The 16,160-nt window shown below is 42.7% G+C and overlaps 2 protein-coding genes across 3 annotated transcripts in view; both read left to right on the top strand.

The window, feature by feature from the left end:
• Positions 1 to 16,160, top strand: part of LOC109921859 (sodium channel protein type 4 subunit alpha-like) — a 1,322,739-nt gene that overhangs the window by 1,129,478 nt on the left and 177,101 nt on the right. The window lies entirely within an intron of this gene.
• Positions 1 to 16,160, top strand: part of xylb (xylulokinase homolog (H. influenzae)) — a 254,231-nt gene that overhangs the window by 229,100 nt on the left and 8,971 nt on the right. The window contains exons 18-19 of one of the 2 annotated variants that reach the window (XM_048612384.1): positions 412 to 506; positions 932 to 1,187. In XM_048612384.1, the coding sequence (XP_048468341.1) occupies positions 412 to 506; positions 932 to 1,042 (206 nt within the window). In that variant the 3' untranslated portion in view covers positions 1,043 to 1,187. Of the gene's footprint in view, positions 1 to 411; positions 507 to 931; positions 1,188 to 16,160 lie in introns of those variants that run through there. The other variant, XM_048612391.1, reaches the window with a different exon arrangement.

The following is a 16,160-nucleotide window of genomic DNA, read 5'->3' as shown; positions in this document are numbered from 1 at the left end:
GAATACTGACGAAAAATATTCATTTAGCACCTCTCCTATCTCTTCGGACTCCACGCACAACTTCCCACTACTGTCCTTGACTGGTCCCAATCTTACTCTAGTCATTCTTTTATTCCTGACATACCTATAGAAAGCTTTACTGCTTATGGGTCAAAGGTGATCGCAGGAGAAGGAAGAGAATTTCAGTTTGAAGTGTTGGATTAGCATAGGTCAGCAAGGACAGAGGTGATGGTTGAATGTCAAGTCTTGGAGTTAGAAATAAGAACAAAATATATTGGATGTAGAGACCCTAATATACTAGGCATTTCTAACATTTGCACCTTTTATTTCATGTTTCTACATTTGCTAGTTTTTAAAAAATCTTGTGTTAGATTTACATAATCTCTTTTTGTGTTTGTTTATTTGTGTCAGGACTGCAAGCAGCATCAGGACAGTCCTTTGCTGACGCTGTGAAAATGGCACCAGCACCAAAGCTAGCAGTCAACCCAACCTGTGAAATAGATAAGGTGAGAACGAGAGAGAAGTTTTGTCTGTGAGTGTATGCAACGGAGAAATTTATTTTGTTGATTATAATAATTTCATACAATATATTTCCAAACTTGATTGTATTTATTGACACGCAGGAGTAGTGCTTCTATTGTGTCACCTAAAGGGTCACTGAACTTAAAAAAAAATGAGCAGTGATGAAATCCATTTCCAGCATTTTGTGAGGATTGCTTTCGAGGCACACTCAGTTCCAAGAGTGGCGAGGATGTAATATTTAATTGTGCTTCTCAAGAGGGAAAGGGCTTTTGCATGGCTCTCAACAGATCACTCAGGACAGTTTGGGAGTCACTGAAGAGGAGTTCAAAGATTACAGGCAGTTGAAAAAGACATGGTTCTGAGGAAGGGTCACTGGACCCAATACATTAACTCTGATTTCTCTTCTCAGATGCTGCCAAACCTGCTGAGCTTTTCTGGTAACTTCTGTATTGTTTCTGAAAAAGACATGGAATTGGAGAAGCAGACGGAGTTGGAAAAGAATACCAAGACTTTAAGATAAGGAGTACTGCTGTAATTGTGCTGCTAAACTATGAGGTTCTTATGCAGTGAGGACACAGGGAAGTCTTACAGGAGGTGAATAATTCTGTTCTGTGAGGGCTCAGGAAGTCCTGAGACCTGTGGATACTCAGTATAGAAACCCTACAGTGCAGAAAGAGGCCATTGACCCATCAAGTCTTCACCGACCCTCCAAAGAACATTTTGACTTGATAGAGGTGTACAAAATGATCAGACATATAGATAGAGTGGACAGCCAGAGACTTTTTCCTAGGGTGGAGGTAGCTATTACGAGGGAGCATAGTTTTAAAGTGAGTGGAGGTAGATATAGGTGAGACGTCAGGGGTAGGTTCTTTACTCAGAGTGTGGTAGGGGCATGGAATGCATTGCCGGAGAGGGTAGTGGAGTCGGCCTCATTAGCGGCATTTAAGCTATTAGATAGGCATATGGATGACAGTATAAGGTAGGTTTGGAGGTTAGATAGACCTTGGGATTAGGGTAAAAATTCGGCACAACATCATGAGCCGAAGGGCCTGTACTGTGTTGTTCTATTCTATGTTCTATGTTCTGTCCCACCCAGATGCAGAACCTCTCGCCCTACCCCTGTAACCATGCATTTCCCATGGCTAATCTACCTAACCTGTACATCCCTGGAAACTGCAGGGCAATTTAGCATGGCAAATACACCAGAGCTGCATATCTTTGGAGGAAACCAGAGTATCCGGCAGAAATTTTCGCAGACACGGGAAGAACGTGCAATCTCTACGCAGACAGTAGAAACCACATACCACTGATAGCTCAGTACAGCCAAGAATGGGCTGTGAAAAGCTCAGAAGCAGTGTGTTTGCAGAAGTGTTTGCAGATGTGCCTGCAGATGTGCCTGAGCAAGATTAGGACCCAGAAAAATCCAGTTTTGGTAATACAGGCTTAGTGAGGCTAGCTATTGGTGAAAAGCTGGAGTTGTGTTTGTGTGTGTGAGAGAGAGAGAGTACTGTGGAATCTTGCATCCCCCGTATTTTACACTTTGTCTGTATTTGATAATCTGGTCCAGGATGATAATAGTATCGTGAGGCTATTCAGTCTTACAGGGCATTACAGGAAGCTCCACGTCTATCTTCACCTGGTCTCCATTTGGCACTTTTTAGCCGGGTCAATAGATAATATTCAGGAGTGAGAACGTTGGCTGACATTTCCCCGCTCCCTCCAATTAAATCTTCACAGCCCAGTCCCAACATATACATTGTAAAATACAGCATTGTGTCAATGCAAACACATTTCAGCTGATGCAAGAAATGACGCATTAGAACATAGAACAGTACAGCACAGTACAGGCCCTTCGGCCCACGATGTTGTGCTGACCTATTATCCTACTAAGATCAAACTACCCTGCATACCCTACATTATACTATCATCCATGTGCCTACCCAAGAGTCGCTTAAATGTCTCTAATGTATCTGACTCCACTACCACTGCCGGCAGCGCATTCCATGCGCCCACCACTCTCTGTGTAAAGAACAGACATCTCCCCTCTACCTTCATCCAATCACCTTAAAATTATGCCCCCTCATAATAGTCATTTCCAACTTGGGAAAAAGTCTCTGGGTATCCACTCTATCTGTGCCTCTCATCATCTTGTAATTATTGCTTTGTCCTCAGCTGTGGTGAACTATCCACAACACTAGCCAGTCTAATGTGCTCCAGCTTTGAGGGGATTCTGTGGATAGTACAGTGTAAAGTTTGGTAATTAAGTTAAGAAAATACTTTAAATGCAGATCTTAAAAGGTAAAAATCTTTAAAGGGTGATTAAAGGACAATGATGAACCCTTCTGTGTTCTGTTCTGCCAGACTGTGAGCAGATTGGCCAATCAATTGAACTGACCTTCAGTCTTGTTCCTGAGTCATCCACTGAGCCTCTCTTTGACAAGACAAGTGTACACATGGGGTCCATTATTTCTTATTTTCTGTTTGTGCTGTTCCCTTCATCTTTCTCATCAATAATCTTTCCAGTTGGTCTGAATTTTCTCAGCATTTTAGCGATGGTCTGGGAGGTTGGAGAGCTGGCAAAATGGCAAGGGAAAGCCTGGGTAGGAGAGCCAGTTTCTCACATCCACAGTACCATATTACCAACATCAGGAAAGGTGTGGTTTGGACACCCACTTGGGAGTTAATTAAGCCACATAAGTAGCCAGTTCAACAAAATCTTGGAAACCCTCTGGCAAAATTAGAGTCAGTGGGAATCCAAGGAAGAATTAACCTTGTTGGAGTCATACCTGGCACACAGGAAGGTGTGGTTGTGGTTGTTGGAGATCAACCATCTCAGCTCCAGGACATCTCTGCAGGAGTTCCTCAGGGTCATATCCTAGGCCTAACAATCTTCAGCTGCTTCATCAATGACCTTCCTTCCATCATTAGGTCAGAAGTGGGGATGTTTGCTGGTGATTGCAACATGTTCACCATCATTCGCAACTCCTCAGATACTAAAGCAGATCATATCCAACTGCAGGAAGATCTGGACAACATCCGGGTTTGGGCTGACAAGTGGCAAGTGACATTAGTGCCACACAAATGCTAGGCAATGACCATCTCCAACAAAAGAGAAGCTGATCACCTTGCCTGATATTCAACAGCATTACTATCTTTGTATTCCTAACAACATCCTGGGAGTCATCTTTGATCACAAACGAATGGACTAACCATATAACTTCTTTGGCTACAAGAGAAGGTCAGCAGCAAGGAATCTTGCAACAAGTAAAACTCACTCACTTTCTTCATTTGCTAACGTGATGTGGGAGTCACTTGCTAGGCCAGCATTTATCACCCATCCCAGTTGCCCTAGGGGGCAGTTAAGAATCACCCACATTGCTGTGGATCTGGAGTCACATGTAGGCCAAGTAATGTCCTTCCCTAGTGGACATTTGTAAACCAGAGGACACTAGTGAACCAGATTAATTCATTCCGATATTAAACTTTTAATTCCAGATTTTAATTGAATTCAAATTCCACCATCTGCCATGTCGGGATTTGAACTCAGATCTCCAAAGTCATTAGATTCAGAGTCTTGCAATAAAACTACTAGGCCATCGCCTCCTGTCTCCTCAAACCTGCCTACCATCTACAAGGCATGTGTCAGGAATGTGATGCTCCTTACTTAATTGGATGGATGCAGCTCCAACAATACTCAAGAAGCTTGACACAGTCCTAGACAAAGCAGCCCACTCGATTAGCACCACATCCACAAAATTCACTTCCTCGGCAGCAGCAGTGTGTACCATCTACAAGATTCACTGAAAAAATTTACCAAGGTTTCTTAGACAGCAAGCCCATGGCCACTATCACCTGTAAGTACAAGGCAGCAGATATACCACTAAGTCACTCACTATCCAGATGTTGACATGTATCTCTTTCAATGTGGCCGGATCAAAATCCTGGAACTCCCTAAAACATTGTGGGTGTACTTCCACCAAATAGACTGCAGCAGTTCAAGAATGCAGCTCAACACCACATTCACAGAGTCACAGAGGTCTACAGCATGGAAACAGGCCCTTTAGCCCAACTTGTCCTTGCCGCCCAGTTTTCACAATAAAACTAGCCCCATTTGCCTGTCCATATCTCTCCATACCTATCCCATTCATGTACCTGTTTAAATGTTTCTTAAATGACAAAACTATACTCGTTTCCACCACTACCTCTGGCAGCCAGTTCCAGGCACTCACCACGCTTTGTGTGAAAAAATTGCTCCTCTGGACACTTTTGTATCTCTCCCCTTTCACCTTAAACCTATGCCCTCCAGTTTTAAGAGTCCTCTATTATGGAGAAAAGCTTTTGGCTATTTACCTTATCTATGCCTTTCATGATTTTATAGACCTCTATAAGGTCACCCCTCAGTCTCCTACGCTCCAGGGAAAAAAGTGCCAGCCTATCCAGCCTCTCCTTTTACCTCAAGGGTAACTATGGATGGTCAATAAGGGCTAGCCTAACCAGCGACGGTCCCCTGAATGAATAAAGAAAGAAAGCATAGTGTGTGTACCTACACCACTGTATACTGCAGCAGCTTAAGGCAGCAGCAGCTCATCACTACCTTCTCAAGTTAAGTTGATGATGGGCAATAAGTGCTGACCTATCCAATGACACACACACAGCATGAATGAATAATAAAAATGTAATATCTCCCATCGGCATGTTCCAGGTCGGAGCGTCCAGTGTTGTGGTAAACAGCACAGTGAAACCTACCAGCTTCCTAGTGGACACTCTTTACGGGCAGTTATTGTGGATTAACTATGGCAGTAGCAACTTCTGTGGCAGTGATGTGGCCAGTGTGGCAGGACCAGGCTTTCTGTCGATCATGCCCAACTTCTTCCAGCCTATCTTAATTGTTTTCAAAGGCACCCAGCCATTGAGGCTCTCTCTTGCTGCTCCAGGAGCCTCAGCAATGGCCACCACTATGTTAGCACTGAGAAAGGCATTGAATCAAATAGCAACCTGTGCATTGGCCAGTGCCAGAGATATGTTGCCCTGGCTTCCTTGTTCCCTGAAATGGAGTTGCCTCCCACTGTCGCAGTGATGTGACTTGGCAGCAGTTGGCAAAATTCAGCTCACTGATGTCTGGATATAGATTGCAGAATACCTACAGTGTGAAAACAGGCCCTTCGGCCCAACAAGTCCACACCAACCCTCACAGCATCCAACATAGATCCATCCCCCTACAACCCACCTAATCTACACATCCCTGAACACTACGTGCAATTTAGCATAGCCAATCCACCTAGCCTACACATTTTTGGACTGTGGGAGGAAACCACAGCACCCAGAAGAAACTCACGCAGACACAGGGAGAATGTGCAAACTCCACACAGACAGTTGGCCGAGGGTGTAATCAAACACGGGTGCCTAGCGCTGTGAGACAGCAGTGCTAACCACTGAGCCATCCCGGGATAAATTAGGGGGACAAGTGTCATAAACTTATTCCTTGTGATTAGCAGGCTGAGGTTAATCTACTTGAGGTGTTTAAAACAATAAGGAATCTGACAGGGTAGACACAAATTATTTTCTTTTATGGGAAAAACCTGATCCAGGAGTGCACATTTTTACTCCTCTTACTATTCGTTTTCATTCATATGAACAGAAATCTGCAACATTCTTTAAAATGCTATGAATGTGGATCGACTGAAATTTGCAAGGAGTAAAATTAGTAAGATTTTTGTTTTATAACTGTATCAGCAAGTTTAGAATACAGCAGGTAAAATTAAATTCTGGTATAGAAACTCACTTCCTGAAAGGGTGGAAAAGACAGAAAATCTTAACGTTTAAGAAGTCTTTAATATGCAAGTTCCCAATAAACATCAGACATAGAGAATACTTAGAGAACTGCTAGTTCTTCATCAAAGCCATGAACCTGACAAGACCTTCCCATCATATTGAACCGTCTAGCATCTTTCTAAGCTCTCAGTTATTTCCGTCTTCCGATGTACAGTTCATTGTTTCTTGCTACATGATCTGTGCTCAACTTTTTGAAGCACTTTGGAAAAAAAAACAAAGAACAGAACAGCACAGGAACAGACCTTTTGCCTCTACATGGTCCATATCCCTCTATTCCCTGCCGATTCATGTATTTGTCGAGATGCCTCTTAAATATTGCTATAGTATCTGCCTCCACTACCTCCTCTGGCAGTGCATTCCAGGCATTTACCACCCTCTGTGTAATAAAACCTGCCTTTAAACTTTCCCCCTTTTACCTTAAACCTGTGTTCTCTAGTAATTGATGTTTCACAGGGAAAAAGACTCCGACTGTCCATTCTATCCATGCCTCTCGTAATTTTGTAAACTTCTGTCAGGTCGCCCCTCACCCGTTGACGTTCAAGTGAAATTAAACCAAGTTTGTCCGGTCTCTCCTCATGTCTAAATGTTTTCTCATACGTAAGTTAACATTTGAACTTTGAAAAACATATTACTTTTGATTGTTAGTGTTATAAACAAAATACTTGGAGACTTTTCAGATGAATTTTGTATCCTGGTTGCAAGGCTGACCATAAATTGCATCAGGTTTAATACTCTGCAGTGTTTAGGCACTCCATTGTAGAAAGGATATTGAAGTCATGGAGAAAAAATACATAGATTCATGCATAGTTACCAGGGATGGGAAACACAGTTAGCAGGAGAGATGTGAGATGTGCTGTTTGCATTAGGAGCAAGAAAAACTAAGAACATAGAAATTCACATGATGAGAAGCAGTTCCATTTTAACAAAAGGTTACGGGCATGACTTTCTATTTTATTTCTTAGTGAGGCGACTAACACACTGCTCTGACCAACAAGAAATCTCACCTGATTGCCTGCCAGTCAGCTAGAGTCATATAGATTTGCAGCAGGGAAACAGACTCTTTGGTCCAACTGGTCCATGCCACTATGCTCCCAAACCAAACTAGTCCCACTTGCCTTCATTTGGCCCATATCCCTCCAAACCTTTCCTATTCATGTACTTATCCAAACATCTTTTAAATACTTTAACTATACCTGCATCCACCACTTCCTCTGGCAGTTCATTCCACTTACAAACCATTCTCTGTGTTAAAAGGTTGCCCCTCGTGTTCTTTTTAAATCTTTCTCCTCTCACCTTAAAAGTATGTCTCCTAGTTTTGAACTTGCTCAACCTAAGGAAAAGACCCTTGCTGTTCACCTTATCTATGCCCCTCATGATTTTATAAATCTCAATAAGGTCACCCCTGCACCTCCTACGCTCCTGTGGAAAACTGTCCCAGCCTGTCCAGCCTATCTTTATAACTCAAACCTTCCATCCCCAGCAACATCCTGGTAAATCTTTTCTGAACCCTCTCCAATTTAATAATATCTTCTATCGCACGGTGACCAGAACTGTACACAGTACTCCAGAAAAGGCCTCACCAATGTCCTGTACAACCTCAAAATGACATCCAAATCCCTATACTCGAAAGGTCTGAGCAATGAAGGCAAATGTGCTAAATGCCTTCTTAACCACCCTGTCTACATGTGACACAAATTTCAAAGAATTATGTACCTGAACTCCTAGGTCTCTCTGTTCTATTACACTCAGGGCTCTACCGTTAATTGTTTAAGTTCTGCCATTGTTTGTTTTGCCAAGATGCAATACTTCGCATTTATCCAAATTAAATTCCATCTGCCACTCCTCAGCCCATTGACCCAATTGATCAAGTTCTCTTTGTAAACTTAGATAACTTTCTTCATTGTCTACAATACCACTAATTTTGGTGTCATTGCATGGTGTCAGACTTACTAACTGTGTCGCCTAAATTCTCATCCAAATCATTTATATAAATGACAAAAGTGGACCCAGCACCGATCCCTGCAAAACATTATTGGTTACAGGCCTCCAGTACAGAAAACAACCCTCCACTATCACCCTCTGTCTCCTATTGTAAAGCCAATTTTGTATCCAATTGGCAAGCTTAGCCAGAACTTAATTACTGAGGGGCAAGAAGAGAGTGATTTTCTCTCCAGGGCAAACTTGGCCCTTTATTTCCCTTCTCACCACCTCTATTGCTATCTCCAGCGAGATGAAATAGCACTTAAATTATTGCACAGAGGCTGGTATCTCATCACCAAGTCACCCTTTATTTACATGTGCACAGTATACTGGCTGTGACCAGCCAGCTCAGAGTCTCTGAATCCCCTGGTTCTATTTCTCAGGCAGGTCTCCCTGATTGGCCCAGAACAACTCTAATCAAGGATCTCATAGTCAATGAGATCCACCTGGTTCCAATCACTACAAGCACCATATATATGTCATGACGTCTCTCATATTCCTCTGTCACGTTTTCTTCAAGTACTTGAGCTTTCTGACAGTCAGCCTTCACTTCCTTCCTTAGCTGTCCATTCTGTACGGCAGGTAATCTTTGCCTATTATAATTAAATCTAAAATGTCTTTACCCTCCCTCTTCTAAATTTGAGGCTATGCCCTCTTGCAGTATCTATGACTAGGTCAGAAATCCTGATGTTTGCCCCATCCATCACTTTAGGGTCTTGAATGTATCTACAAGATTATACGTTGATCCCTTGCTTTGATCCTTCTTTTTGCTACTATGAACATTCCCAGCTTCTGCAACCTCTTGTAAAGACTCAAGAACAAATCACAGTTATTGATTTAATTGCCCTTCATCACACCCTCCCCAATGCTTGCATGCCTTTCCTAATTAAGTGATTTGAACAGCACATAGTGCTGCAGATTAGGATTATTAACGTTTCAAGTCCAGTAACCCTTCTTCAGAACCCTTTCTATTTTATTTTTATTCTGTTCCCTTATGGTTAACTGCTGCTAATTCCTACACTCGTGCCTCTGAGGAGGTCATCATGCAGTCTGTTTTCATAGTCTGCCTCTGCCTCTTTGGTCCTTCTTTGGTACTGACACCTGAAATACCTGAAACTGTGTTTTCACTTCTGTTAACAGATTCCATTCCTGCACGTGGCAACGGTTTGGGAACCAGGCAAAAGATAGGCTTTTTGACCTCAGTCTTGCATGCATAGACCTCTATATGATGTGCATCTAACCTGCTCTATTTGCATTTGCATCAACCATTCCTTTCTTTCTGAAGCTTTAAGGGTATAGTTATTGCACAGTAGACAACATATTAGTGACGTATGGCAATTATGCCTAATTAACACATGCAAATTAATTAATTAGAAGCTCGACTTCTGTAACTAAACACTCTGGGGTTTAATTTCCTCTGCCAGTGCAACAGTTAAACCATTTGCATAAAATTCCTTTGTTCCTTTAACGCAATGTTTAAGCTGCCCTGTTTATTTTAATTGGCTTAACGACTTTGCTAAAATAACACGCAAACACATTTTACACAAGCACATTAATCAATGTGTTTTACCAGACAAAATTAAACCCTTGGGAGAGATATCTCAATCATTGGTCATTTTTATACTGACTTATTACCATGTGGTAAATGCAGTCAAAGCATCAAGGCTGCTTTGGGCAAATTAATTTCCATATATTAGCATAGGGAATGTGCTTCATTCTCACCTGTTGAGTTGATAGATTTGAATAATTCCAACTAATTTCTGATAAGAGGTCGTCCCATCAATGATAAGTTAAAATGCTGTATATCAGAATTTTCAGTGGCCACCTGACCAGTTAGTGAATTAATTTACTGTGACATTACATCCTTGAAAAGTCTGGACGTAGACAAACTAGGATATCATCCTTGGCAGAAAGCATTCAATAGTACAGAAGGAAAATAGATTTTCAGATTTAAACAGCAAAAGTATTGTGTCAATTTCAGACAAATTTCGCCAGATGTAAAGTAGCCACAATTGCATTTTTATAAAAACCAGACTGGCCATTCAGTTGGGGAACTCTGCTTAAGTGCAAGATCCTGAAATAGCAGTTTCATCAATGTCAGTATATGTATTAGATGTACACCCTTCACTGAACTGGCTTCCTTTTAAATAAAAGCAGAAATGCAAATGCTGGAGATCTAAAAAAAAATAGAGAATGCTGGAGAAACTCAGCAGCTCTGGTAGCATCTGCAGAGAGAGAAATAAAACGAACATTGCAAGTCCAATGTGACTACTTCATATTAGATTTCAATGTTTGAAGATTGATCAGCAAGTTTGCAGATGACAGGAAAATGGTGGGGTGGTAAATAACCTTAGATTAGGAGGTTATAAATGGGCTGGTCAGGTGGGCTGATCGGTGCAAATAGAATTCACTCTGGATAAACGTGAGGGGATGCACTGGTCAGGATAAACAAGGTAATGCATGATGATTACAGGGCTCTGGGAAGTATTGAGGATCAGAGAGACTTTGGTGTGCACATACACCAGTCCCTTAAGGTAACAGGACATAGTGTGGAGGTGCTGGTGTTGGACTGGGGTGGACAAAGTCAGAAGTCACACGACACCAAGTTATAGTCCAACAAGTTTATTTGAAATCACAAGCTTTCAGAGCACAGCCCCTTCGTCAGGTGAAGTGGGGCTGCGCTCTGAAAGCTTGTGATTTCAAATAAACTTGTTGGACTATAACTTAGTGTCATGTGACTTTTGACTTTGGTAACAGGACAGGTAGATCAAAGTGGTTAAGAAGGCTTATGAGATACTTGCCTTTATTAGTCTCTATTATTAGAGTTTAAGAACAGGGAGGGTTATACTGGGACTGCATAAAAAGTTAATTAGAACATAGAACATAGAACATTACAGCGCAGTACAGGCCCCTCGGCCCTCGATGTTGCGCCGACCTGTGAAACCAATCTGAAGCCCATCTAACCTAAACTATTCCATTATCATCCATATGTTTATCCAATGACCATTTAAATGCCCTTAAAGTGGGCGAGTCTACTATTTTTGCAGGCAGGGCATTCCACGCCCTTACTACTCTCTGAGTAAAGAACCTACCTCTGACATCTGTCCTATATCTATCACCCCTCAATTTAAAGCTATGTCCCCTCGTGCTAGCCATCACCATCCGAGGAAAAAGGCTCCCACTGTCCACCCTATCTAATCCTCTGATCATCTTGTATGTCTCTATCAAGTCACCTCTTAACCTTCTTCTCTCTAACGAAAACAGCCACAAAACCCTCAGTCTTTCCTCATAAGACCTTCCCTCCATACCAGGCAACATCCTGGTAAATCTCCTCTGCACCCTTTCCAATGTTTCCACATCCTTCCTATAATGCGGTGACCAGAACTGTACGCAATACTCCAAGTGCGGCCGCACCAGAGTTTTGTACAGCTGCAACATGACCTCATGGCTCCGAAACTCAATCCCTCTACCAATAAAACCTAACATACTGTACGCCTTCTTAACAACGCTATCAACCTGGGTGGCAACTTTCAGTGATCTATGCACATGGACACCGAGATCTTTCTGCTCATCCACACTACCAAGAATCTTACCATTAGCCCAGTACTCTGTATTCCTGTTACTGCTTCCAAAGTGAATCACCTCACACTTTTCCGCATTAAACTCCATTTGCCACCTCTCAGCCCAGCTCTGCAGCTTATCTATGTCCCTCTGTAACCTACAACATCCTTCTGCACTATCCACAACTCCACCGACTTTGGTGTCATCCGCAAATTTACTAACCCATCCTTCTACGCCCTCATCCAGGTCATTTATAAAAATGACAAACAGCAGTGGCCCCAAAACAGATCCTTGAGGTACACCACTAGTAACTGAACTCCAGGATGAACATTTCCCATCAACCACCACCCTCTGTCTTCTTACAGCTAGCCAATTTCTGATCCAAACCGCTAAATCACCCTCAATCCCATGCCTCCGTATTTTCTGCAATAGCCTACCATGGGGAACCTTATCAAACGCTTTACTGAAATCCAAATTCACCTCATCAACCGCTTTACCCTCATCCACCTGTTTGGTCACCTTCTCGAAGAACTCAATAAGGTTTGTGAGGCACGACCTACCCTTCACAAAACCGTGTTGACTATCCCTAATCAAATTATTCCTTTCTAGATGATTATAAATCCTATCTCTTATAATCCTTTCCAACACTTTACCCACAACCGAAGTAAGGCTCACTGGTCTATAATTACCAGGGTTGTCTCTACTCCCCTTCTTGAACAAGGGGACAACATTTGCTAGTCTCCAGTCTTCTGGCACTATTCCTGAAGACAATGACGACATAAAGATCAAAGCCAAAGGCTCTGCAATCTCCTCTCTAGCTTCCCAGAGAATCCTAGGATAAATCCCATCCGGCCCAGGGGACTTATCTATTTTCACACCTTCCAGAATTGCTAACACCTCCTCCTTATGAACCTTAATCCCATCCAGTCTAATAGCCTATATCTCAGTATTCTCCTCAACTACATTGTCTTTTTCCTGCGTGAATACTGACGAAAAATATTCATTTAGCACCTCTCCTATCTCTTCGGACTCCACGCACAACTTCCCACTACTGTCCTTGACTGGTCCCAATCTTACTCTAGTCATTCTTTTATTCCTGACATACCTATAGAAAGCTTTAGGATTTTCCTTGATCCTACCTGCTAAAGACTTCTCATGTCCCTTCCTGGCTCTTCTTAGCTTTTTCTTTAGGTCCTTCCTGGCTAACTTGTAACTCTCAAGCGCCCTCACTGAGCCTTCACGCCTCATCTCTACATAAGCCTCCTTCTTCCTCTTGACAAGAAATTCAACTTCTTTAGTAAACCACGGTTCCCTCGCTCGACCACTTCCTCCCTGCCTGACAGGTACATACTTCTCAAGGACACGCAGTAGCTGTTCCTTGAACAAGCTCCACATTTCAATTGTGCCCAGCCCCTGCAGTTTCCTTCTCCATCCTATGCATCCTAAATCTTGCCTCATCGCCTCATAGTTGCCTTTCCCCCAGCTATAACTCTTGCCTTGCTTTATATACCGATCCCTTTCCATCACTAAAGTAAACGTAACTGAATTGTGGTCACTATCACCAAAGGGCTCTCCTACCTCCAAATCTAACACCTGGCCTGGTTCATTACCCAGTACCAAATCCAATGTGGCCTCGCCTCTTGTTGGCCTATCTACATACTGTGTCAGGAAACCCTCCTGCACACATTGGACAAAAACTGACCCATCTGAAGTCCTCGAACTATAGCGTTTCCAGTCAATATTTGGAAAGTTAAAGTCCCCCATAACAACTACCCTGTTACTTTCGCTCCTATCCAGAATCATCTTTGCAATCTTTTCCTCTACATCTCTGGAACTTTTCGGAGGCCTATAGAAAACTCCCAACAGGGTGACCTCTCCTTTCCTGGTTCTAACCTCAGCCCATACTACCTCTGTAGACGAGTTGTCATCAAATGTCCTTTCTGCCACCGTAATACTGTCCTTGACTAACAATGCCACACTTCCCCCTTTTTTACCACCTTCTCTGATCTTACTGAAACATCTAAACCCCGGAACCTGCAACAACCATTCCTGTCCCTGCTCTATCCATGTCTCCGAGTATTGGTCACAGAGTATTGTGTACAGTTCTGGGAGGGATGTGATGGCACAAGAGAGGGTGCAGAGGAGATTTATCAGGATGTTGCCATAGCTGGAGAGCTTTCGTTACAAAGAGAGATTGGGCAGACCAGAGTTGTTCTCCTTTTGAGCACAGGAGACTGAGGGGGTTACATGACTGAGATGTTTAAAATTATGAGAGGCATCGATAGGGTACACAGGAAGAAACATTACCTCTTGGTCGAGAGTTCAATGGCCAGGGGCATAGATTTAAGGCAAGGTGCAGGAGGTTTAGAGGCGATATGAGGAAAAATGTTTTCACCTAGAATTTGATGGGAATCTGGAACTCATTGCCTGTAAGGGTGGTAGAGGCAGAAACCCTCATAATATTTAAGAAATATTTAGAGGTGCATTTGGGATGTCAAGACATATAAGGATATGGGTCAAGGGCTGGAAATGGGACTGTTGTAGTTAGGTGGTTGTTTTTGACCTGGAATTGATGAGTCAAAGGGCCTTTTTCTGTGCTGTAGGTCTCTATGACTCCTTAAATTCCAGTTTCAGGTTTCTTCAACTTAAGTTTTCAATCTTCTGTTTTTGTTACATGCCTTCTCCCCACACATACCAAGCCACATAATGTGATAAGAAATCCAATGGCTAAACACTTATTCAAATAACTAGGTTTTGAGGAGTAACTCAAAGAAAGAAAGAGAGTTTGAGAAAGAAGGATGAAATTCCAGAGTTTAGGGGGCCAGGCGGCAAATGGCACAGCCACCAATAGTGGAACAATTACTATCAGAGATCTCAGGAGGCCATGGAAGACTTTGTAAAGAAGGGTGGGAATTCTAACAATGGGGCATTGTTTAATTACGAGCCAGTGAAGGCTGGCAAGCAGTGAGTAATAAGGATTGGTGTACAAATGTTGGTGTGAAAGAGAACAAATGCAGCAGAGTTTTGGATGACCTTAAGTTTATAGAGGATGGAATGTGGGATTCCCATATCCAGCGCATTTAAATTGTCAAGTCTACAGATAAAGTATATATGGGGGTTTCTCTAACTGGTGAGCTAAGCTAAGGCTGGAGTCAGATGAGTGGCAAAGGTGGAAATAACCTGAGTGATGGTCTGGTATAGGGGAGCAAATTCAACTATGCATTAATTATGTTGTTGTGACTCCTTTAGAAACCGTGCAAAGAACACAACAGGCAAACCTGTACGAGTTGCTTGTTGTCTCTTTGTCTCAAAGGCACCCAGTGCCTGATTGAGGGATACGGCATTGGGTATGGTGTTCCTTTGAAAGTGACCCCTACCCTTGCTGCCAGACAACTGTTCACCTTTCTTTACCAGTCCTTAGCCGTTCCTGCCACCATTTAATTCTGGTCTGGATTGTTCTGCAAACCTGGGTCTCCAGTGGGTGTCAATCCAACAGCATCCACCAACACCTCAATGTTTAATAGAGCTGCTGGCCTCTGATTGGCTGGTGGTTCTTGATGGTAGGACTTCTCTCCTGATCTTGTGGAAGCCCCACTTGAGACCTATCAACAGACATGATGGTGTATAACATTGGTGAGCCTTCCTGGAAGAGATAGCATCAGCTCTCCACCAGTGGCTGACAATCCACATTGGTTTCTTAAAGTTCCCCATATATTTAAATAGATTCTGACCTGAACTCCCTGTCCCCACGTTAACCTTACAAGCAGATTGATGGTACGTTTACAAAGTCAACATGTGGAAATACGTGCTGGAAGTTTGAGAATAAAATTATGGGACAAAGAGCGTCCCAGACTCATCACACTCAGGAGATCAGAAAAGTTTTTGAGGGAGGGCTATACAAAGTGATGCTCAGAAGATACTTCCCTTGTTGGGTAAACTAGAACTAGGAAGTGCCATTTGAAAACAAGAGTTCTGCCATTTAAAATGGGGCTAATGAGGAAATTAATCCATCTGGTCATTAACCTTTAGAATTCTCTTCCCAGCGAGCAATGGAGGCTGGCTGCCAGCGAATATATTCGAGAGTAGTCGGGTCTATTTTTGGTCTACGTGGCCAATCAGGAAAGTGGAGTTAGGGCCACAATCTGATCAACCATGACCCATTGAATGATGGCATGGCTCATTGGGCTGAATGGCCTATACCTGCTCTTGCTTCTTATGATCTTCCCAGTATTCTGTTAGAGGAGATTTCTGCTCATCCACTACTG

The sequence above is a fragment of the Rhincodon typus genome, chromosome 2 (genome assembly GCF_021869965.1).
Source record: "Rhincodon typus isolate 14 chromosome 2, sRhiTyp1.1, whole genome shotgun sequence".
Taxonomy (NCBI): Eukaryota; Metazoa; Chordata; class Chondrichthyes; order Orectolobiformes; family Rhincodontidae; genus Rhincodon; species Rhincodon typus.
Note: the sequence above shows the minus strand (reverse complement) of the source record. Positions and strands in the feature narration are given on the sequence as shown.